The sequence below is a fragment of the Solanum pennellii genome, chromosome 6 (genome assembly GCF_001406875.1).
Source record: "Solanum pennellii chromosome 6, SPENNV200".
Taxonomy (NCBI): Eukaryota; Viridiplantae; Streptophyta; class Magnoliopsida; order Solanales; family Solanaceae; genus Solanum; species Solanum pennellii.
Window position 1 is genome coordinate 47,669,857 of NC_028642.1, and position 23,506 is coordinate 47,693,362.

General features: G+C 33.9%; 2 protein-coding genes across 2 annotated transcripts; one reads left to right on the forward strand and one right to left on the reverse strand.

Annotated features, from left to right (window-relative positions):
* The first annotated feature begins 1,609 nt into the window (after positions 1-1,609).
* LOC107021024 (protein EMBRYO SAC DEVELOPMENT ARREST 30) lies at positions 1,610-17,473 on the forward strand. The gene is made up of 10 exons (XM_015221592.2): positions 1,610-2,163; positions 2,479-2,563; positions 5,711-5,781; positions 5,873-5,961; positions 6,052-6,295; positions 6,717-6,829; positions 9,751-9,841; positions 14,867-14,995; positions 15,531-16,081; positions 16,178-17,473. Exons 1-10 carry the CDS (start codon positions 2,002-2,004, stop codon positions 16,602-16,604), a joined length of 1,962 nt encoding a protein of 653 aa, XP_015077078.1. The 5' UTR covers positions 1,610-2,001; the 3' UTR covers positions 16,605-17,473.
* Positions 17,474-17,764: 291 nt separating this feature from the next.
* Positions 17,765-19,392, reverse strand: LOC107022579 (dimethylallylcistransferase, chloroplastic-like). The gene is made up of 3 exons (XM_015223173.2): positions 19,039-19,392; positions 18,581-18,636; positions 17,765-18,436 (listed from the first exon to the last, which is right to left on the reverse strand). Exons 1-3 carry the CDS (start codon positions 19,390-19,392, stop codon positions 17,989-17,991), a joined length of 858 nt encoding a protein of 285 aa, XP_015078659.1. The 3' UTR covers positions 17,765-17,988.
* Between the last annotated feature and the right edge of the window lie 4,114 nt (positions 19,393-23,506).

Below are 23,506 nucleotides of genomic sequence, written 5' to 3' on the forward strand. Positions count from 1 at the left end.
GTTCTATAGCAAATATAAATATGTATAGTTAGATATACATATACAAAGAAACCAATTGTATAATTAGCTATACATATACAAAAGAAAGCAGTTGTATACAAATCAATTGTATAATTTGTGTATGTATAAAACGAGAAGAGAGGAAGAGAAATATTTGTACTGTATAATCATAAGTGTATAGGACGAAAATATATGTATTTGCAAGTGTATATACAATTTTCTTTCGATTTATACAAACAGAAACACAATTTTATATATTTCGTTTCTGTTTGTATGAGTGATAGAGACGAGGGTGGCGAGCGAGATATGAGAGAGTGACGAGTGAGATCTGAGAGAGGGGAACGAAAATATATATGTATATACAATTTTTTCTTGCTTTATACAAACAGAAACACATTTTATACATTTGTGTTTGTATGAAAGTGAGATGGAGCGAGCGAGAGATGGAGCGAGAGAGGGAAGTGGCGAGCGAGAGTTTGAGGGAGAGTGGTGAGTGACAAACAGTTTGCTACAGGGTACAATTAAACTAAAGTATGGTTATATCATTTAATTTGACTTATTAATTTGCTATTATATACAATTTTTCCTATTAAAAACTACTCTCTCAGTCCCTGTTTAGTGGTAAATTTATTACTGTTTTTTTATTTTTTATTTTTTCAAAGTTAAGTTATCTATAAATGAACATGAGTTAATTTATTTTAATTAATTAATTTGATCAATAAATATGAGTAAATTAATTTGTTTTTTTTTATACTGGACAAATTAATATTTTCAAGACTAATAAATCTCAAGAATAAAATAGATGAATAATATTATTTATGTATTGATTTTGTAAAATGACAAATATTAAAAAAAATATTTTTCATAAAGATTAAATATAGATAAACGCGAGGAAATATTATAAAAGAATTTTTTTTTTTAAGTATAATTGTTTGTTTGTTAGTGCTATTTTGTTTGTTCTTCTAAAATAAATAAATATTAGTTTGACACATTGGAAGTTGTTCTTAAATCTGAACTCACCTGCTAGCGGCTGGCTGACGTGTGTGGCGCTCCAAGAACAGGCCGATTCACGAGAATAAGTGGTTTAAAGTCAAAATTTTAATAAAAGAATTATATTTATTTAATTTTTTAATATAAATTTATTTTCATATTTTTTAAAGAAAAATATTGTAATTATCTTTTTTAATTGAACAGTATAACTTTTTTGTAATATTTTGTGCGATAATAATAGCTATTTATAAATTGTTATACATTATAACAACTTATAGTTTTGATTTTCCTTTTTCAATAGAATAAATTATTAATATTAACTATTAAATTATGGTTCAAGTGTTTTAAAAACGAAATTAAGACTTTACTTCATTAAATATATCAATAAAATTATAATTTTCTTATTGATATAACATTTTGTAATATTGTTAATTATAAAAACCAATATTATTGTAATTTTAACGTAGAAATATTCAAAACTAATATAATTTTTTAATTATTTATTTGATAATTAAAAAATCTATCAAAGAATTAAAGTCAATATTAAAACATGATTCATTCTAAAATATGTGTATTTTGTTTTTCTTATTATAATTACCTGAACAACAAAATTAGAAAGAGATTTAATTTTTAAAAATGGTTACTTCCAAGTGTTAATTCGGTGCTTAACCCTGTCTCCTTCATCTGGTTCGTTTAATTTTAAAAACTCGATTTGATTTCGTGTTTGATCGAACTGAATTTGGTATGTTTTGGGGAGAAGATGAGAGGTCTACTGTGTTGGTATACATTCATTCATGGGAGAAGATGAAAGCTGTATTCACCTCGTCGTCCCAATCGCTAAATTCGCTCAAACCCTTTACTCTCAATTTCTCCTCGATCTATTCAGAATCTTTTCCGATCTAATTCCGTCACTTCTCTCAGCTGAATCATTTCTCAAACTTGTGTCAATAAAATTGAGTTTGCAGATTTGCTGTATTATTATTATTATTATTAGTTGTTGTTGTTGATGAGATGAAATCTAAAATAAAATGGGCAGCATTAGGAGGCTTGGTGTTATCATTTGCTTCATTGATTGTTCACTTGTTTCTTGCAAAGTCCAGTGCTGATCTTGTACAATACACTGCAATTACAGTTTTCACTGAGGATTTAACTCCAACTTTAGCTACTAGAAAGGTAATCCACTCTTTCTACTCCATTAAGATTCAATATAATGCTAAATCTATTGATTGATTTGCTTGCCTATGCTTAATTGCTTATGTTTTGATAAAAGCTGATGATTTTAATTGAATGTTGGGGAAGACCCATGTAGAAAATATTACAAATTATCTATAAATAGCACCATTTAAAGGTACTGATCAAAACTTCAAAATGTAAAATGTTTGGAAACTTTGTTATATATTGTTTCTAGTACTAATAATCTGGATATCTATTGTTTTGTTGTTAAAGAGTTTATATATGTTTTGACAATATGATGCTACATCTTTTTAGAGTTCTGCATTTCGTAAGTTGTGGAGAAATGTGAAGTCATTGGAGCCCTTGCACCCTTATCCAAATCCAAGAAGTACATATCCTGGTAATCCTTGCAATTCTTTAGTTACTAGATTCACCGCACATGCGTTGCACGTATTTGCCTAGTGATGAAATTCATATACCGTTGAAACAATATTGGTTCTATATTTGCCCCAATATAACCGTGGAATAATCTCCATACTCTATTTGACATATTTTATCCGTGCAATTCTGTGCATACTTTATTTCTTAGATCCATCGTATATGCAATTATGCTATATTTTAAGCATGGTTTGGTTATAATCTAAATGAAGTGAACACATGTTTCCGGCTCACTGAAGTTAAGTTTGCAAATAGTACTCCATTACGCCCTATTGACTGGCTGCCTTACTTTTTTTTTTTGTATTTTGTTGCTGGACAGTCACGTTGAACAGCTTTTACAAAGTTCCTTATTAGTTCGGCAAATAATTTGTTGACAAATTTTCTGATTAATTCTAAGTAAGTGATTGCGCTTGAATCAGCATTTGGAACCCGTAACTCTACACAATAGTGTTGTGGCCTTTCGACGTTGCATGGTGATTGCCATCTCGTCTCTCATTCAACCGAACCTGTGAATAGTGAATACAACCAATGAAAGTTTCATTAGTGTCATGTAACATTCTGTAAATAGTAATGGGCTGTTGTGGGAAGTTGTAGAGTTGGTTAGAAGGTACTTGTGTATCAGCCAACAACCCATCCATTGTAATATCTAACAACGCTTCTGTAGCTTTTTTATTACCTTACTTGGTGTTATTGTAATATCTTTCTTTTCGGCCTTTATGACTTCACACCCTCCATTTCTGATGAAATTAGTTACTCTGCAACATAAATATGTGAAGGGCTTTGGTTTTGTAATTTTGTGGATTGAAACTCGAGAGGACTGGTGCTATATAATTTTCCCCCAAAAGGTAGCTTGCCTACCTTGTTTAAGTGTAGTTCTAATATTAGTTGTGGCAGTGAGGTTAAATAAATAATGTTGAACATATAAAACATGGATTGTACCAGGAGCGCAAGTCTAGTGCTTTTTGAAACATTGTATGGATCAGCAAACTACTCATGGGAAGAGTTGAAATCCCAAAAGCCCCTAATTTGGAAAGAGCATATTAAGTGAGGAATCAACAAATATACTCTAAATATATTCTATAAGCACATACTGGAGGCTGTCTGATACCTCTATAGATTGAGACTCGCACGTCACAATACATAAGCCTAGAATAGGTTGATCAACATAAGTGAATGTGTCAATGATATTACCTCGTTGTCAACCAAGACTATCATTTGAAAAATGCTCTCGTGCCTTGAATTCTTGTATGAAATTACCAAACCCTTTCAAATGACTAAAATACTCTCATCACCCAAACAGCGGACTGTTTCCCTATCTTGTTAATTGGAACACTCTGCTTTGATATTCAGTTTCAGTTGCTATGTTTGCTGAATATAGATGGTTAGAGGTACAGAGGGAATAGTGAGTAACAATGTTAACTTCGGGCGTTTTTGTGTCTTAGTAGGAATTAAAAAGAATCATAAAGTACATTTAAGCAATTTCATAAGCCCAATAACAGTGTGCTGCAAGTAGTTTTGTTAAATTAAGTGGAACATGTGAAACGGTTTACAGTATAAAGGGTCCGAATATCACTATGTTGAGAGCGCGTATGTTATAACCTGCGTGAAGCGGCAAAAGTTAGCATTCTTGGAAACTTAAAGATAATGGAACTATATACAGGGGATGGCATGCGATGAAAAATGTTTGGGTGCGTCCAGAACTCCAGCGCCAAAAATAACAGTCCATAATCAATTTGAATGTTGATTTATAGAGTGTTGGATATTTGAGAGCGGAGTATCTGGAGTGGATGGAATATAGGTGTGGGAATAGATGTAATTTGCCGATAAACATGAGGATGAAGCAAAGAGGGTGGAACTTAGTCACTTACAACTGTTAAAGGTAGCCGGAATTCAAAGCCAATTCCAATATTTGATTGTCTTTTCCTGGAGCTGGAACAATATTGGCCTGAAGCGCATAATTGTAAGTCGAATAATAAAGTGCAGATGAGGGCGTGCGAAACAAAGGCAGAAAGTTGGTGTTAGAAGATGAAACATGCCATACCTTTTCGTTTTCTTCAGAAGTTGGAATCGTAATGGGAGGCGATGTTTGGCGTTTGGTGGGTATAAATGGAGGAAGGAGGGAGAAGTGACGAGTTGCATTTGTTGGGGATCATTTGGAAGTTTCCAATGGTTCAGATTGTGGGCGTTGGAAGAGGCGATGTTTCTCGGTGGAGTTTGCAGCACGATGAAGTAGTGTGAAGGTTGAGCTGTTTTTAGTTAGGTGTTTTTTTAAGTTAGGGGTATTTATGTAATTTAAACGTTCAATTTAGGGAGTTCATGCTTTTAAAGTAAAATAGATTTACATTTCTGAATAAGTTACACGTACCTGACTAGATTATGTATTTTTATGAATCCCTCTTTTATGCTCTTCTTTTACGTTACTTGCAAATATTTAATGATAAATTGCATAAGTTGGAAACTCAATGAATATACTGCAACATAATGTGTTTTGTATAAAGCAAGAATGAAGGCATTGGAGAGATGATCTTATGGTATCTAATGATGGTGATGGAGAAGGTAGTTTCTTCAGGAAACATTTTTGAACAAAAAGAGAAGATACTCCCTCCATTATTCGACAAATTGATGGTATTTGATCGGGCATGGAGTTTAAGAAAGAAATAAAGGTGTTAAGCAGAAAATGTATAACATACCATAAGTACTCTTAGTACAATGTTACCAAATATAAAACGATTTAAATCCTTTTGGGACTAATAGGAAATGAAAGAATAACATATAAAATGGAATGGAGGGAATGTGCGCGCAAGTTGGCCTGGACATCACGGTTCTCAAAAAGGAAAAAAGGAATGGAGGGAGTACCATATTTTACTTAAGTTTAACGTGCTGTTGCTTTCTAGGTTCCAGAGGTATAGAGTTTACACTTGGCAGTTATGGTCTACACTTCTAGTTACTTATAGATTGGAGACTCTGGTCCAGGCTATCTAGGAATTGAAATTGACTTGCTGCCTTCGCCATTTTAAAGTTATTTGTGTTTTTTGTAACAACAATGTTAAGTACCTCCATCATCGGTTGGAATGATTCTCTCTTTTCACCTATTTTGTCATGGTTTCAGTGGCTGTTGAGCAGAACAATGGCTTCATCTATGCAAAAATATCTGGTAGTTTTGAGAAGATCAGGAACTCGGTATGCTCATTTTATTGTTGAAAAGACTTCTACCCTTTTTGCACCAAATTGTTGAGTGAAGAGTTCCTAACAGGTTATCCTTTTCTCATAGATTGTTGATCTGGTTGCCATATCAAGACTTCTAAATGCCACACTGGTAATTCCAGAGATTCAAGAAAGTACTCGTTCTAAAGGCATCAGGTCCTGGTTAATTTCACCTAAAAAATAAGGAGGATTTTTGTGATGCTTTATTTACATTCCTGAATTTTAAATTATATCTAATTTTTGCAGTTCCAATTTCAAGAGTTTCTCATACCTCTATAATGAGGATCAGTTTATAGCAGCCTTAGCAAATGATGTCACAATTGTGAAGAGTCTGCCACCTATCTTGATGGAGGCTAGGAGACGGAAAGAGTACCAAATTTTTAAGCCCAAAAGTTCTGCTTCTCTAAGATTTTATACGTCTGAAGTTTTACCTAGATTGAAGAAAGCAAAGGTCATTGGACTAATATTGACAGATGGAGGATGTCTACAGGTATGATTTTTGAGCCAGTTTCAGGGCTTAAGCACACTGTTGACAACACTGCTTCACTCATCATCTTTACATCTAGGGACAAGTATATCTGGAGGTCGACGCTGCACATGAACAAACTATCTCAAGCGACCTTCCGTTTCATTCTTAATATGTACCACTTGCATTATTTGGATAATGTTGTCATTTTTAATTTTGTATGACTTCACATCCATTTTAGCATTCACATGTCTGCATTCATTTAAATTAGCTGCCCAACAGTCACTCGCATAATCTCCGGATTAAGAATATTTCATGCTTATTTTCTTAAGAGGAGAGTTTAACATGATCATTACTGATAATTCCCTATTTAATTTTTATGTGCCTAATGCTTAGTTTGTATTGGCCTAAAATGACCAGCTAATCAAGTTCTATTTCTTCTCAGTCTGCCCTTCCTTCTAGCATGGTTGAGTATCAAAGGCTTAGATGTCGAGTGTCATTTCATGCCCTTCAATTTCGCCCAGAAATTGAAGCTCTTGGAAAGCTCATGGTGGAAAGGTAAGGAATTGAAATTTTTGTACTCTGTATTTGCAATCTTTTTTTCTTATCAAGATATTTGCCATCTTAGTTATTACCATCTTAGGACTTAGTGTTTTTTGAACTAAAAGGGTTTGTATCTGGTAATTGGTAGCTAATATTTGATTTGTTCTCATTTTTTTTTCCAGTTCATAAAAAAATATTGTTTTAAAAAAATTGTAACTTACGCACCCAAGGGTGTGGCCTAGTATGAAGTGGTTAAGAGCCATGAGGTCTCAAGTTCAAATCCCAGTGGAGAGAAAAAACAATAGAGGGTTCTTCCCATCTGTCCTGGCTTTGGTGGATAGAGTTACTTGGTACTTGTTGCTGGTGGGATGTGACAAGTATCTTGTGGAATTAGTCGAGGTGCGTGGAAGCTGGTCCGGACACCATGATCATCAAAAACAAAACAAAAAATGATTTATAACTTACCACCATATCTGAAGAATGTCTAAGCTTATACTTTTAAGGTTGAAATGACATGTCTGGTGAAAGTGTAATTTTTTCATTCCTTAAAGATCACAATGTCCTGGAAGATGAATCTTACTGATATGTTTGTTTAGATTAAGTTGCACTAAGGGTTGAAGGACATCACATGTAATGTTTTAGAAAGCAAAAATCTAAGAGAAAATGAAGATGCATAAAAGTTTTAGGGAAAAGGGAGAAGCGATGTTCATGTTCACCCATTTCTTAAATGAAATGCACAGTCTATGGGAATACGAGCCCCCAGGCTTTGGTGTAGTGGTTAGAGCACCATGCATGATATGTAGGTTTGGTGCACGTCACAGGTTCGTTTCCTGCTGCAGACAGAAGTCTGGTATTTTAGTAGAGAAGGGTAGAGGGGTAGGTCCTTTATCCACCGAATTTCAAACCATGAGCCTCTGGTCCTCCGGGATTTCTCAGTTATCTGGAAAAAGAAGTTCATCGGAAAATATAAAAAAAGACCTAATATATGAATTTGGTACTGATAATATTAAAATGCAATTAAAACTTGTATGTTTAACTCCTCAACTCTAACATCATTTAATCTATTTTCAAGATGGCCACAGAAAGACAACTTTCATTACAAAATTGACTCTCAAGATACAAATGATCATCCAAAAAGTGGATAACTTCAATTGGAAATTGATGGGCACCTTATAATTGATAAATTATAAAACGGATGAATATGTAGTCTTCAGTTTCATATTAAGTCCTCGAGTAATTTACTAACTACATTTACAGAGCGAAACAGAGAAGCAATAGGAAGCCTAGAATCAATAGTTGCAGGAGAAAATGACCACATACTAGAAGATAAAGAAAGATTCATTGTTTGAGATGAAAAAAGAATCTTATTAAAGGAGGTTGCATTATGGAAGTATTAGAAGATGTCGGGTCACAAATTCGAGAAGAAAAAGAAGATAATGATTAGAAAGAGGACGCCAAAGCACAGATGGAGTGGAGCTCTACTATTTAGCACTCAAGATCCTTAACTTTTATTCCCTTTTCTCTTTTCGTCTTTTCCTACTCTAAAACCAGATTGAATGCCTATGTTAGGTCCGCTTTGTGTCTCATTAAAGTATGAAGGCAATAACTATTTAGCACTCAAATCCATAAACTTATACCCCCCTTTTTCTCTTTTCGTCTTTTCCTACTCTAAAATCAGATTGAATGCCCATGTTTGGTCCAGTTTGTGTCTCATTGAAGTATGAAGGCAATAACTATTTGCTTCACATGACTCTGTCACTTTGAACAATGAGCTGATACTTTTAATAATACTAGTCTTATTGACGCTGCAAAGGTTGAAGCCATTATTATGTTAAGTAAGGCCAGGTGATGACCTTTAGTACACTAATCATACTAATACTGAGAAGGTTGAAGTCGTTATAATATTTATGATGAAAATTTTGTTTGGTGAATGTATGGACTTATTTGGTGGGACCATACATTTTTCTTATTGCATAAACAAGTTGGTATATAGTGTGGAGTTCGATTCTCACAGAAGACAATCTGAGAAGGAGGAAGTAGATTGTTGTGAATTCACATTGCAGATGCAAAAAAGATGAAGAATGTGCAGATTACTAACTGTTGCATTGTAGAGCGACTTCACAAGTATGGGCAGTGGTATTCTTCATAATATATCAATTGGTTCTACTTAATAGTGTGCTACTCAGTTGAAGAATAAGGAAGTACAGTGACTGAGAGGAAAGCAGTGTGGAAAGCTAGTCCACTGTGCATTTTTTGAACTTTTGGTATGAAAGGAATAGGAAGTTGGTTCAACACTACGAAGAAGAGCTCAAGACATGAAAAAGGAACTTGCTTTTTCATATATTTTAATTTGAGGAAAGAATATCTTTCATGTAGATAGTTGGATAGACTTGACAGAACATCAAGTCTAGCCTACGTACGCACCTTATATTTTTAGATGTGCCCTTGGTTTTAACAAAGAACAAATTTGTATGGTACTGGTGAAAGATATAGCTAAACAAGTTAGTTCAACTTAGCACCAGATTTCTGATTTGATTCAATTACTAATTACCAGTACAAAAAAAGGCTAGATATTTTCATATGGAGTAGGCAGTTGAGAGTTCTGCTTGGCTTGCTCAAAAATTACCCTCTTAGACTTAAATACACACATTTTCGCTGGTTTTTTGGTGCAGCATGGTAGGTATACATGAAGTGGATACTTTGATAGACTTTTCCGCATCATTACATGTGCAGTAAACAAATTGAGTATTTGTATCTTCCCTAATGCAAATTTTGAGCACTTGGTGCTGGTCAGTGAACAAAATGAAATTACATCTGAAATGAAAGTTTATTGATCAATTTCTTGCCTCTTTCTTTTACCTTTTCTTTTTGGGTTGCATGGAGAGTTTTTGTTTCTCTTGTCAACAGATCATAAAAGTATTTATTCCTCTCTGCAGGTTACGAGCTTCAGGTCAATCTTACCTTGCCTATCATCCTGGGCTTAAGAGAGATGCCCTAGCCTATCATGGTTGTGCTGAAATATTTCAGGTTCCTAACTTTTTCTTTGTCTATGTACTCTCTTAACCTGATTGGGGTTATATCCTACTTAAAATGTCTAATCAGTACATCTCCGCTGGAAAATGGAATAATTTTGGTATATTCTGGTGACTTGTTCTGGAAATTAGCACAACAAAGACATATTCGTCTTCAAATAGTGGCGTGGGTGCCAATGCTGAAAACAGGGGGATAATACATGACAAAACAAGGTTATTCGATTCACATGTGTAAATATAAGTTAGCGTAAGTTTCATGGGCTTTCTTTTATCTTGTAGTATCAACTCTAGCTTATGTTCTTGAATTCCCTTCCGTTCTTGTGTTCTTGGGAAATGCAAGAATTGTGCATGAGGATCTGATGGTCCTAAAGATTCCACAAACAGTTACAATTGCCAAGACCACTCTACATTGATGAGAATCTGGGATTAGAATCAGCAGCATATTCTTATTCCCTACATAATATGTTTGGTTCAAACAAGTCTTCAAATCAAAAAGGTTTGATTGAACCAATGGGAGGGGAAGAGAAAGGGGGAAGGAACCTGTTAAGTTTACTTAAAAAGAAGGATTTATCATTGCCACTTTCTTTTTGGCATGACAAGAGCGAGTGGATGAGAATTGAGATTTACTTCTTTCTTTTTGTCCAATTCTGGAGGTATTTCTCCTTTCTTTGCTTCATTACTTCATAACCATACTAAGAAATTGATCCGAGTTTTGTGCAGCCCCAAATGATCAATCAAATAGAGAAACTAAGGCAAAAGGACTAATCGGATGCAAGTGTAGCAAAGGGAAAGAATCCCAAGTGTTGAATCCCACAGAGAATAAGCACAAATAACTCCTAATAAGATTATCACCCTACTTCCTAAAACCAAACAAGAAACAAGGATGGAAAGAGAACTTAAATAAAAACAAACGAAACAATAAATTAAATGGATTTACGTATGAAGCAAAAGGCAATCTAGTTAAATTGGGGAGTGTTTACTACAGAGAAAAGAGCAGTCAGGATCTGGGTCAAGGATTTGAGAGCTCAATCTTTAAGCTTGCAGCACCAGTGGCTTTGGAGATTCATTATGGAAGATGGGGCTTTGTTGAAGGAAGTTATTGTTATGACATATGAGCTTCTCAATCCCTGAATTGCCAAGCAATCATAGTTTTTTAGTATTTTTGGCATCTGGAAACATTTGAGAGCATAAGTGAACTCCTTTTGGCATAACACTTCTGAAGCTGTTGGCAATGGCATAAAAGCGAGTTTTTTTGGATAGACACATGGCCTGGTCAATAACCTCAAAAGGAGCAATATCCACTCTTTTCACTGTGGTGCAAGACCATGAAGCCACAATTTCAAATTACAGATCCGACCACGGATGAAAAATCATTTTTAGGCAGCATATAACTGATTGAGAAATAGTCTCTGCACACTAATTTCCAATGCCCCTCCTTCAACCTTCCTTTTCTTCCACAATCATAATGTCAGTTATTAACTCACTAAGGGGGAAAGTTCTGAATTATTCCTTCGATTCTATTTACTGATGCTTCTGATTTTGTGGCCTCACATGCTATATTTGGATAATCTTTCATTTCTCAACCTGTCTTTTCAAGTATAGGTGTGGCTAATTGTCATTCATTTGAATTAATTGAGAAAAACTGAAAATGAAAGAAAGTGATTATGGCTGTAGTTCCTGACCATGAAGTGAGCTAATCATGCTATTGATGGGAATACAAAAGAGAAGGAAAAAGAAAAAAAAGAAGGGCAGAGAAAAGAGGCAATATTAGCAGTGTGAAGCACGGAGAGTATTGCTGCAGTTAATCTGTTGAGCCTAACTGGTCTAATGAACCTAATGATGCCTTTTCCTTTTTAAAGAACAATTGATATCAGGGGGTACCTTTACATGGAGAAAAGGAGACAGGCAAGACTTAACAGCAAAACTGGATAGGTTCCTATCTCATAAGAATGGGAAGTATCCTTCAAGAAAATAAAGCAAACTATTATGCCTAGAGTCACTTCTGATCACAATTTGCTGCTGCTAGAATGTGGAAACTGGGAGAGGTCATTATCATATCTTAAATTCGAAAGTTGGTGGTTGCAAACTGAGAAATTCAATGCAAGAGTTAAGGGCTGGTGGAATTCTGAATCTTATACAGGAAGTCCAGATTACATTCTAGTTTGCAAGTTGAAAGCCCTCAAAGTGAAGTTGAAAGAATGGAGCAGAACTGTTCAAGGCAACCTAGGTCTACATAAACAGAACATTTTGAATTAACTTTCTGATTTTGATGTGATCCAGGATCAAAGATGCTTATCTGATGATGAGTCTTTTCTAAGAGCTGTTCTAACAGTAGAATTGGAGAAGGTGGCAAAAAAGGAGGAAGTGGCATGGAGACAAAGATCCAGGTCTGTATGGTTGAAAGAGGGGGATAAAAACACAAGTTTTTTTTACAAAATAGCAAATTGTCGCAAAGATACAACAACATTGATAGTATTTTGACCAATGAGACTACTGTATCTGAGCCAGCAGTGATCAGGGAGGAGATCATAGGTTTCTTCCAAAACCTTTATAGAGAGAATGAGCACTGGAGCCCTCAGATCAACCCCAGAGATCAAGCTATGTTGAATGAGGAAGATAACTTATTGTTGCAAAGTCAATTTGGAGAACAGGAGATCAAAGAATGTGTGTTTGCTTGTTGCAGGAGATAAGGCCCCTGGCCCAGATGGTTTTACTATGGCATTTTTTATACATTGTTGGGAGGCGGTGAAGACAAATGTTATAGCAGCCATTCAGAATTTCCATGGTCAAGGTTACTTTGAAAAAAAGCTTAAATGCTACTTTCATAGCTTTGATCCCTAAAATGATGGGTGTCTCAGAATTGAAAGATTTTAGGCTCATTAGTCTGATTGGCAGCATCTATAAAATCATATCCAAGATCCTAACAGAAAGGCTTAAGAAAGTGATGTTTAAGTTGGTGGATAACATCAACTAGCTTTCATTAAGGCTAGGCAGCACATCATGGATGTTATTCTTATTGCCAATGAAATGTGTGGATGTGAGGAACTTAACAAAGTCCTTGGGATCCTATGTAAGTTGGATATAGAAAAGGCTTTTGATCATCTCAACTGGAACACAATTGAGAGGATGATAGGTGGATAAAATGGTTAAAATACTCTGTGGGAGAGATACTCTTTCCCCTTTCCTTTTTATACTTGCTATGGGAGGATTGAGTGATATGTTGAAAACAGCACAATCAAATCAAGGGCGTCTGGACGAATGATAGTGATATTCTGGGCTTAAATATCTCCCACTACTTACAGTATGCAGATGACACTTTAGTGTTCTGTGGTGCAGAGAAAGAGCAACTAAAGCATCTAAGGGTCATTTTTATTCTGTTCGAAGCTATTTCCAGATTACACATAAACTGGGGCAAAAGTTTCGTCTATCCAGTGAATGAAGTTCCAGATATCAATAGTCTAGCTAGTATCCTAGGAGATAAAGTAGGAGAACTACCTATTACCTATCTAGGGATGCCTCTGAGAGCAAAAAGTAGATCCAAGAATATATGGAATGCTGTGGTGGAAAAATGTGAAATGAAGTTGGTAAATCGAAGAAGCCAATACTATCTTTGGGTGAAGATTGACTTCAATCAATAGTGTGCTTGATGCTATGCCAACTCACATGATGTCATTATTTCTTTGCCAGGATATGTCTTAAAGAAGTTAGACTCTATCCGGAGGAACATTTATGGCAAGGAAATGGAGAGGGGGAAAAGAAGCATCACTTGGTGAAATGGGATGCTATCATCAACAACAAAAAATGAGGTGGAATGGCTATAAAGCACCTCAAAGTACATAACCAGAGTCTTCTCTCGAAGTGGCTATGGGGTTTTGTCTCTGGAAAACAGAGTTTGTGGAAAGAAGTTATAGCTTCCAGATATACAATGAAGGACCTATGGATTACTAAGGAAGCTACAAGCCCTTATGTGGTAGGTTTATGGAAAACAGTCAAGATCTGGTGGCCTAAAATAAGGAAATTCAAGGATTCAAATAGAAAACGGAAGGAGGGCATCATTATGGAATGATGTGTGGGTTGATCAATACCCCTTGAAACAGTTGGACCCTGTGATCTACAATCTGAACCAACAGAAGGAGGCAACAGTATCAGATGTCAGGACAATCAAGGATGGAACCTCTCTTTCAGGAGAAGGTTGAATGACTGGGAAATAGACAACCTTACAGTTTTCTTCAATTCTTTGGATCATACCAATAATCTTGACACAAATGAAGACAGTCTACAATGGTTGAGAGCTAAAAATGGGAAATTCACAGTAAAATCAGCTTACAAACACCTTGATAGGTCACCTCTAATGCTCTTATCATGGCCTTGAAGATGATATGCAAGGTAAAGATACTCCACAAGGTGGCTTGTTTCACCTGGTTGGTAGCCAGGCAAGCAGTACTAACTCAAGACAATCTAATGAGAAGGGGAAGGGAATTATGTTCCAGGTGCTTTTTTTGTGAAAGAGAAACAGATACAACAAACCATCTCTTCATTTGCTGTAGAGTGACACTGAAATTGTGGCATGTGTTTTTTAACTTGAGGGGTATCAGTTGGTCCATGCCAAGGCATACATCAGAAGCCCTAACAGGATGGAATAGAGAAGGAAACATGTCAGGCCATAAGGAGAAATGGAAGATTGTCCCTGCTTGCATCTGGTGGACAATATGGAAGGAAAGGAACCAGAGATGTTTTGAAAACAAGAGCATCCCTTTCCACTTGAAACTGAATTGCCTTATAAACTTTTATTTTTGGTGCAACTATGTACTCCCCAGAAAGGTGGAGGATATTTACTCACTTTTTAGATAGTTTAGGAGGAGTAAAGGTGATAGACAGATTTGGTTTTTTTAACTTTAACTCCTGATGTAATTACTACTGAAATACAATATTGGTGTGTTTGTCTATAAAATGTTGAACTTTCTCAAAAACAACAACTGATATCATGACACCTGTAATATATTGCTTTCTCTTGGTGTAGGATGTTCACACAGAACTTATACAATACAGGAGGGCCCAGATGATTAAACAAGGAATTATCAGTGAAGAACTTAATGTTGACTCACATGCTCGGAAGAGAAATGGATCGTGCCCACTCATGCCAGAAGAGGTACTTCTTGAGTTCTCTTTAAATCTTCATCAGAAGTTTATTCATCTGGCTCAAAGTACAGTTTTTATAAGTAGCTTTATACAATATATTACATTTTAAGCTACCTTTTGATGCAGAGACTTTTAGATAGCATCCATGCAGTGCACATTTTTTCTTCTTTTTTTGCAAATTAGTGCATTTTGTCATCTCATAGTTTAATCCCCAGTTCAAACTTCTTTAAATACAGTATAAGGGTCTTCGTGTTCCTAGATTTACTTTATGCTCTAGATTCTTTTCTCACAACTAGGAAGAGATTTTGCGAGTTCCTTATTTGCTTGCCACTTGATGCAGAGATGAGATTTTGCATGTTCTGTTCTTTCTCAAAAGAAAAAAGAGAGTTAAATACCTCAAAACCCTGTTAATTATTCACATTTTGTTAGTTTAATACTTAAACCATCGGGTGTTGCTGTTACCCCTAGAACTATAACATTTCCTATGTGAAACCTCCCTGCAGTCGTTTTATTTCTGAACTCTTCATACATTTTTGCAAATTTAGGTTGGCCTTCTGCTTCGAGCCATGGGTTATCCACCTAGGACAAGAATATTCCTATCAGGTTCTGAAACCTTTGGCGGACAACGGGTTATGATTCCTTTACGCGCCATGTACACCAATTTAGTTGATCGTACTTCATTGTGCAGCAAAACAGAGCTAGCTAATTTAGTTGGCCCTGAAACCCCCCTTATTCCTGATCCTGATCAGCTTTTACCAGTAAAAAGTCCAAATCAACTAAAATCAGAATGGGACAAGTCTGGGCCCCGCCCAAGGCCTCTACCACCTCCTCCTGATCGACCTATTTATCGACATGAAAAAGAAGGCTGGTATGGGTGGGTTGCAGAGAAAGATAAGGAACCAGAACCTTCTCTCAATGATCAGAGGGAGCAAGCACACCGACTGCTATGGGATGCTCTTGATTACATAGTCTCGGTGGACGCTGAAGTTTTTTTCCCTGGTTTTGACAATGATGGTAGTGGGCCTGATTTTGCTAGCTTGGTGATGGGACACCGACTTTATGAGATGGCATCTGCAAGAACATTTCGGCCAAACAGGTAAAACTAACAACACTCCTGGTCCTTTCTTTTGTTTGGTGTTTACTAGTTCTTTTTATTTACCATCACTTTCTAAAATGTATCATTTATATGCAGGAAATATCTTGCAGAGCTCTTTAATACTACCGTCGATCATCTTTATTATCCACCTCGTAATTGGACTTTTGCTGTCAGAGAACATCTCAACAAAAGCCTGGCAGAAGAGGGCCTTTTGAAGGAATCTAATCTATCAAAAACAAAGTTTTTCCTCTCTCACCCTATTCCAGAATGCTCATGTTCAACTGTCAAGGCTACTGATATTGTGCATTCAGGAAAGAACAACAATCTCCATCTGTTGTTTGAAGGGCAGGACGAGTGCCCCAAATGGATGCAACAATTAAGAACTCAAGAGGCTAATGCTGATGAAGTTGATTCTCAAGAAGATGAGACTGATTTAGAGGGGCAGTCAGAATCCGAAGGATACAATGGAGCTGATGCAATTCCATCCCTGGAACAGGATGAGGAAATGGATCCTGATGATTAGGATTAGATGTAGATATCTTGCCTTCATTTTCTTGTTCATTTCCCTCTATGCCACCGACGTCAAGCCTCACTCTGGATTAATCTTTTCTAAGAGAGTTAAAAACTTACAGCAGCAGCATGCTGCTTTTGGAATGTCTGGAAGCACTCCAATTTTTTTGGGGCCAAATTAACTGCAAGCACAGTTCTTCAAATGTGCTTTAGAAGAATCCGTGCAGTCTGCTTAGAGTTCATTGCTTGGCATCTGGACTCCATTGGTCTCTTCCATAGAACTCTCCCTCTCTCTCTCCTTCAAGCTGGACAAGTTTTCTCATCTTCTACAGGTATACAGCATACAAAAGATGTCTAAATCCTAGTACTTTGCAACTGCACAAAGCAAAAGTGACACTGTGAAGCCATATATAGTTAACAACGATTCTTTGATTTTCGTTTCACATCTTAAATGTTTTTAAAGTAGATGTTCGAACCTTTTGGCTATTGAGTAGTTTCGAATCCAACTAGCTTTACAGTATATTGAAACTGTGTCTAGAGGAGTAAAGACCTAGTAGGAGATCTAGTAGTGGTGGACTTGTAGATGGTGCCTATTCCATAAGCTGAAATTTCTTGAAGCTACTCACATGGTGCAAGTCCCGTTGGCCTTGTTCAAGCTCCAAAGCTATATGGCTAAACAATGCATACTGGGATACAACAATTACTTCTCAAAATAGTGCTGACACTTGTTGGCTGCGGCCTAGAATTTGCAGAGCCAGTTGTGGTGTACTCATGTTGGGATTATATTTCTTTAGTGATTTTCTTTTTGGAAATTGTAAGCATGGCGATCATGATTATTATAGTAAAAAATAGTACTACTATCTTGGAGAAGCAGATTTAGAATTGCCATTGAGGTCGCTTTAGCTCCTTTTGACCTATATAACTAATTCTTGCATTAGGGTAGGCTGTCCACGTCAGGGTGTTGTCCTTTAAGGCGAGCGGGATGCTTTGTGCACCTAGCTAAAGGTTGCTTCAGCAGTTGTTCATCTCCATATTGGAATTAATTACTATGCCCATTATCTACACACGTCAAAGGTCATTATAGATCACAACAGTGAAATTCCATAAAGTGTGGTGGGGATGTATGCGTGTTTACAAAAGAAATCAAAACAGTAATTAAAAGAAAAATGGTAGTAGAGAGAAACATGACAACTAATAACGAAGCAATTCGGAACATATATGCAAGGAACTATTGCAACAACAACAAGAAGGTGTGATCACTTAAAGACACACTAAACAACAGATGATATCATCTACCCAAATCCAACGACTACATGAATAGGCTAATACCACAACTAACTGGCAGTATTTTATTTGTCTGATAGGTTTAATGAAACACACAAAATAAGAGTAATGTTTCAATATGTGTGTCCACCAAAACGTCTATGTCTTCGTTGAAAGGAAACTATGGCGTCCATGAGAGCTTCTTCTCCAAAGTCAGGAAAGAGTGTATTTGTAAAATACAATTCAGAGTAAGCTAGCTGCCACAACAAAAAGTTACTGATTCTTTGTTCACCTCCAGTCCTTATGAGTAAATCAGGTTTTGGGAATTTAGCACACTTGGTGGTAAGCTCTTGTTCAAATAATGTGTAGTCAATATCCTCTAATTTTATAAGACCATCCTTCACTTTACTTGCAATGTTTTTTGTTGCTTGTAACATGTCATACTGTCCTCCATAGTTTAATGCCATCATAAGATGAAGTCCTTCATTGCCTTTAGTCACCTCTTCTGTTAACTCTATCACTTCCTGTAATTTTGTGGGAAGTTTTGATTTACCTCCAATAAGAGATACACGTACCCCAAGCCTGTTGATCATTTATATTTTAAGAGAATCAAATCCACAACCTCGATATCATATTGAAACGTGTGACAAATTTATACATCTAACCGTTAGAGAAGAGGTACACATTTTTATTGTATTATGATTTAAACAAATAAATATATATTACCTCATAAATTCTTCAAAGAACTCTTCGAATAGTTGCATCAAGAAATCAACCTCCTCCTGTTCAAAGTCAAATTGTTATTCTTGATCAACAGTGAAAGAAAGTTATTCAAAATCACATAAAAACAAGTCGCAAAATCCAACGTTAAATTGCAAATGAAGAATAAATTACTCTCGAGTATTATAGTGCGGTTTGGCTAAACTTTTAATAATTTTAGTTCAAACGTTATATTTATTTTAAGAATATACATAAAAATTGTTATCTAACAATTTAAAAAGATTAGAATCCACCATTCACAAACCTTCAATTGATCTTGCCTCCACCTCTTAGTATTATAAAACTAAACACAATTATACTAACGTGTGAACATACTTTTGCATGCGTTTATCTTACTTTTTGATGCGAATCATAAATTATGCAAAGGATACATTATGAATAATTTTAAATTCTAAATCCGTCACCTCGGAACGATTCCAGTTTTCAGTAGAGAAAGCAAAAGCAGTGATAACTTGTATTCCTAGTTTGGAAGAAATGTTACAAATATTCTTTAGATTGGGGGCAAGAAATTTGTGACCCTCTTGCACTGGTAAACCTCTAGCCTTAGCCCATCTCCTGTTCCCATCCATTATTATAGCAACATGTTTTGGTATAAGCTCTGAATTATGAATTATTTCGATACTACTACGACGATGATCATCATCAAGGCTTAGTGAGTTTGAAACCTTGAAGAAATGACCACCACATATTGATGATGGAAGAGTATATACATTATAAGAGCTCTTAACTATTGGCCTCCCTACAAACAAAGAGTTCATTTCCTCAACTTTTGTTTTTGCTTCTAAGTAGAGTAGAGTTGAGCAAGTATATATATATATATATGTCTCAATGGAACTAATCAATGCATTCATTATATGTTTCAATATATAATAGGGAATGGATATGGATGTGAGTTAAAAGCACATAGCACTAATTATAGCCTCGTTCAATTTATGGTTATCTATTTCTTTTTAATTGTAAACAACGACAATATATTAATAAAACTTAATATGCATAGTTACTTCAATAACGAAAAAGGGCCAAAAAATACCCCTGAACTATAAGAAAAGATCTAAAATACCTCTATCCATCTTTTAATCTCAAAATAGTCTTCTAATCATATCCACCTTTTTGCTAATTTATACCCTTGCAACTAACAATCCTCTTTTTTTTTAAAAAAAATATTTATATTTATTATGCGTCATTTTCTTATTGAATGAGATAAATATAATTTTTCCCCATAATTTAGTATTTCTAGACCTTTCTTGTTGTTCAAGGGTATTTTTGACCCTTTTCCGATTTAAGTTTAGTTGATTTCCTATCGTTAGTTCAAAGTGGACTGTTTTCGTTCGAATTTATGGGACATATAATCTGTTTGGATAAACTTATTAAAAGTAACTAAATATACATTTTAAGGGCCAAAAGTCACTTTTAGGTGATGAAACTACTCTTATAAATAAAAAATAGTTGCGTTTTTCGATAGAGATGTACTAAAATAGATAATAGATAGTGTATTTATTGATTAAAAAATTGTTACTCTCTCAATTTTAATTTGTTTGTCTTATTTTTTTTTTTTAGTCTATTTTAAAGAAAAAATAAATCTTCCGACAATTCTTTTTTTAATTTCAACTTTCCCACGTGATACATTTTACCAAATGCATAAATAAGCTAATTTGACTAGCTTATTACAAGCATAGTAGCCAAATATTTTCAAAGTTTAATTTAACACAGGTAAAAAAATTAAAAAAAAGTTTTTCGAGACTTGTGAAAATAAACCTGCCATAATGTTTGTGGGTCTAAAAACCTTCTCATCAAAGGAAGGAAAATTTTTAAGTTAAAAGTTAAATGCTTACCAATTCAGTATCCCAATTGCAAAATCATTGAATTGTGGGTGGATTTTAATTAGTATACGTCTGGATTGTGATTGATTTTAACAGAATAAATAAAATGTATTATGGTAAAAATTAAAGTCATATAAATTTGTTCATGACTTGTGTATTATTTAGGACCTGTTTGGCCCCAAGAATATTTGGGAAAAATTTGGGAAAATGGTGTTTGGTTATATAATTTGACAAATATATATTTGTCAAGTTCCTAAATACTAGAAAAAAGTTTAGTATTTTGAACCAAGTTATAATATTCGTGAATTTTAAAAAGTTCAAAAAATTATCTCAAACTTTTTTATTTTATAAGAAATACCTATTATTTTATAATTCCTACTAATATTTGTTACTATCTTACCGAAAAAATTTGAGTTCTAATTTGAGTATAAAATTGAGAAAAAGAACAATTTGTGTTTAATGTGTTATAATTATAACAGAATCAATGACAAACTTTAGTATGCGATTAATGTATTGTCTTGCCTATATTATTATTTTATTATTGTCAATTATTATCAATTTCATTATAAAATGATAATATAAATTTATGGATACTTTTAATAATTCTTAGAACTTATAAATATAAATTATATATTTTGCAATAGTCAAATATTATCGGAAAAATTTTGGGGTCAAGCAGGTAAAACTTCACCAAAAACTTCATTCAGTATAATTTACCAAGAATATTTGAGAACTTAAAATCGAACACTAGCTTAATAAGATAGATAAAATAAAGATGATATCGATCAAGTCACTATTCATGATTTATGACTAACCAAATAGTACTCCCTCCATTATGTAGCACTATTTCCGAACATTCCCAAAAAGAATGTCACTTTTTGGTAATTATTTAAAGGTAGAATCTCTCTTTTACCCCTGTTAGTTCCACTTAATTTTTTAAGATAATACTCAAATATATTTACGAGGAGAGAGAAAAGTGAATTTACCTTTTGATTTTTTTGAAGGGCAATTTAGTAAATATTTCAAAGTCTTCAATTATTTATTAAACTCCGTTTTCGATCAAATATTGCCACATAAAAGGAATCGGAGAAAGTATTAAGTCATACCAATCCTCTAAGTGACTTTGTGAACAATCAAGTCATATCAATCATATAGTATCAAGTAGCATCAAAATCCATTATTATTTAATTTGTGAACTATATATTTCATCATAGCTTGGTCATTCGTACGTACTATTGTATAATTGCTAAATATATTAGCAGTTTGATGATCAAATGATGTCTATATACGGATAGTAGTAAAGCATCGTTTTATACTTACTATTTATAGATTTTTCAGTTTATTGGGAGTGATCGTGTATATAATTTTTGTTTGTCCTATATTCCATCCGCATCATTTTTGTTATCATTATATTAAAAATAAATAATCTTATTTGTTATTTTAATAAATAAAAATTAATTAATATAGAAAATCTAAATGAAAGCACATAAACATATTCTAATATTATAATTACTTATAGTAACTCTTCTTTTTATTTCCTTGAAGAGAGAATAAGGAAAAATATTTATTACGGAGAGATTCACATTTTATGTATAATAAAGGTATAAGCGTTAAAAAATACAATTAATATTTTTTTAGTTTCATATACAAATTGTTTGAAGTGTAAATTTCATATCTAAACAATCACTTATTAGTATGAGTATTAGATATATGCATATATTTTTAGAAAATATTTTTTAAATAATTCCCACCCCATGCCACCTGATTCTTTATTTCTATTTTTTTCCCGTTTTTTGTTAGATATATATATAATTTTTAGGAAAATATTTTTTACATGCCGAAAGTTTTTTTGAATAATTTTTTTATTATGTTGTAATCGACACACAAATATATAAAAAAAGATTTTACCAAATATCTACATATCTAACACGAAACAAAAGAATGTAATAAATAAATAAGTAAATTTGGAGCGAAGAATTAATAGGGTGGGGTATAAATTTTTTTGTAATAAAATAAGATAAAATAAAATAAATATCAATTTTTTTTTGGGAATGAGCGGGTGATTTAGGGAAGGAGGGTGAAGTATGATTTTTTTAAAAATATTTTATAAAAAAAATTTAAAAAAATAAAAGGATGGAGAGATTGTGGAGGTGGGTAAGAAAAATAAATTTTATTGTTTAAATTATATCTTTTGGCAATAATAATACTTTAATTTTTAATAAATATAAATACTTTATTATTTAATTCTTGCAAAGGTGAAAATATTTTATTCACGTGAAATTTCATGTGACAAGGGTTTTTTCAAATAAAAAAGAGTGTATTACACATACCATTAGGTGTGTTTCTCAAACTCATAAGTAATAATTTAGGTATGAAATTCACACTCTCAATAGTCAATAGTTTAGGCATGAAATGAAAAAAAGAAGATAATTTATGTGTATTTTTTATGATTATCTCCGTAATAAATAACAGGAAAACAAGTAAGTAAAATATCAACTTTGATCGAAATTGTTGTTACGATATCAAACTTTATAGAGGACCTTTTACCCTCTGCACTATTTAATAGTGTAATTTAAAAGTATATACATGGGCAGACCTCAAGTGGGTTTATATGAACTCATTTAGTTGAAAAATAACACCGTATATATATACATATTTGATCAATTTTAAAATTTTATATGCATATATTAACTTTTGACCTCACTATCGTAAGTGTGACCCTCGATTGAGTGGTGAAAAATATTTCATTTTTCCAGGCAGCCTGAGTTCAAATTCCTATTGTCACATTTTAGTTATCCACGTGAGCACAGATATCATAACAACAATTTTCGGACTCCATTCTCTAAATAAAATATGATAACTAAAATGCATAATTTTTTAACTAGCATGTAAACCAAAAATGTGACAACTAAAATGATCAAGAGGACATCCCTTAATTCCCATTAACAGTGAATAAAGTTTTAAAAATTCATATTTTTAGTGAGAAACACTGAACTTATCAAATGACAAATTAACCATATGAATTATTAACCAATAATGCATATATTTAGAA

Bases quoted from the DNA above. Each gene is read 5' to 3' on its own strand.
- LOC107021024 (XM_015221592.2), top strand. From the start codon at position 2,002: ATGAAATCTAAAATAAAATGGGCAGCATTAGGAGGCTTGGTGTTATCA. The intron at 5,782-5,872 runs GTATGCTCATTT...CTTTTCTCATAG, and splicing joins TTGAGAAGATCAGGAACTCG to ATTGTTGATCTGGTTGCCAT. The intron at 16,082-16,177 runs GTAAAACTAACA...ATTTATATGCAG, and splicing joins AGAACATTTCGGCCAAACAG to GAAATATCTTGCAGAGCTCT.
- LOC107022579 (XM_015223173.2), bottom strand. From the start codon at position 19,392: ATGAACTCTTTGTTTGTAGGGAGGCCAATAGTTAAGAGCTCTTATAAT. The intron at 18,637-19,038 runs GTGACGGATTTA...GACTTTGAACAG, and splicing joins AAAACTGGAATCGTTCCGAG to GAGGAGGTTGATTTCTTGAT. The intron at 18,437-18,580 runs GTAATATATATT...AATGATCAACAG, and splicing joins TTCTTTGAAGAATTTATGAG to GCTTGGGGTACGTGTATCTC.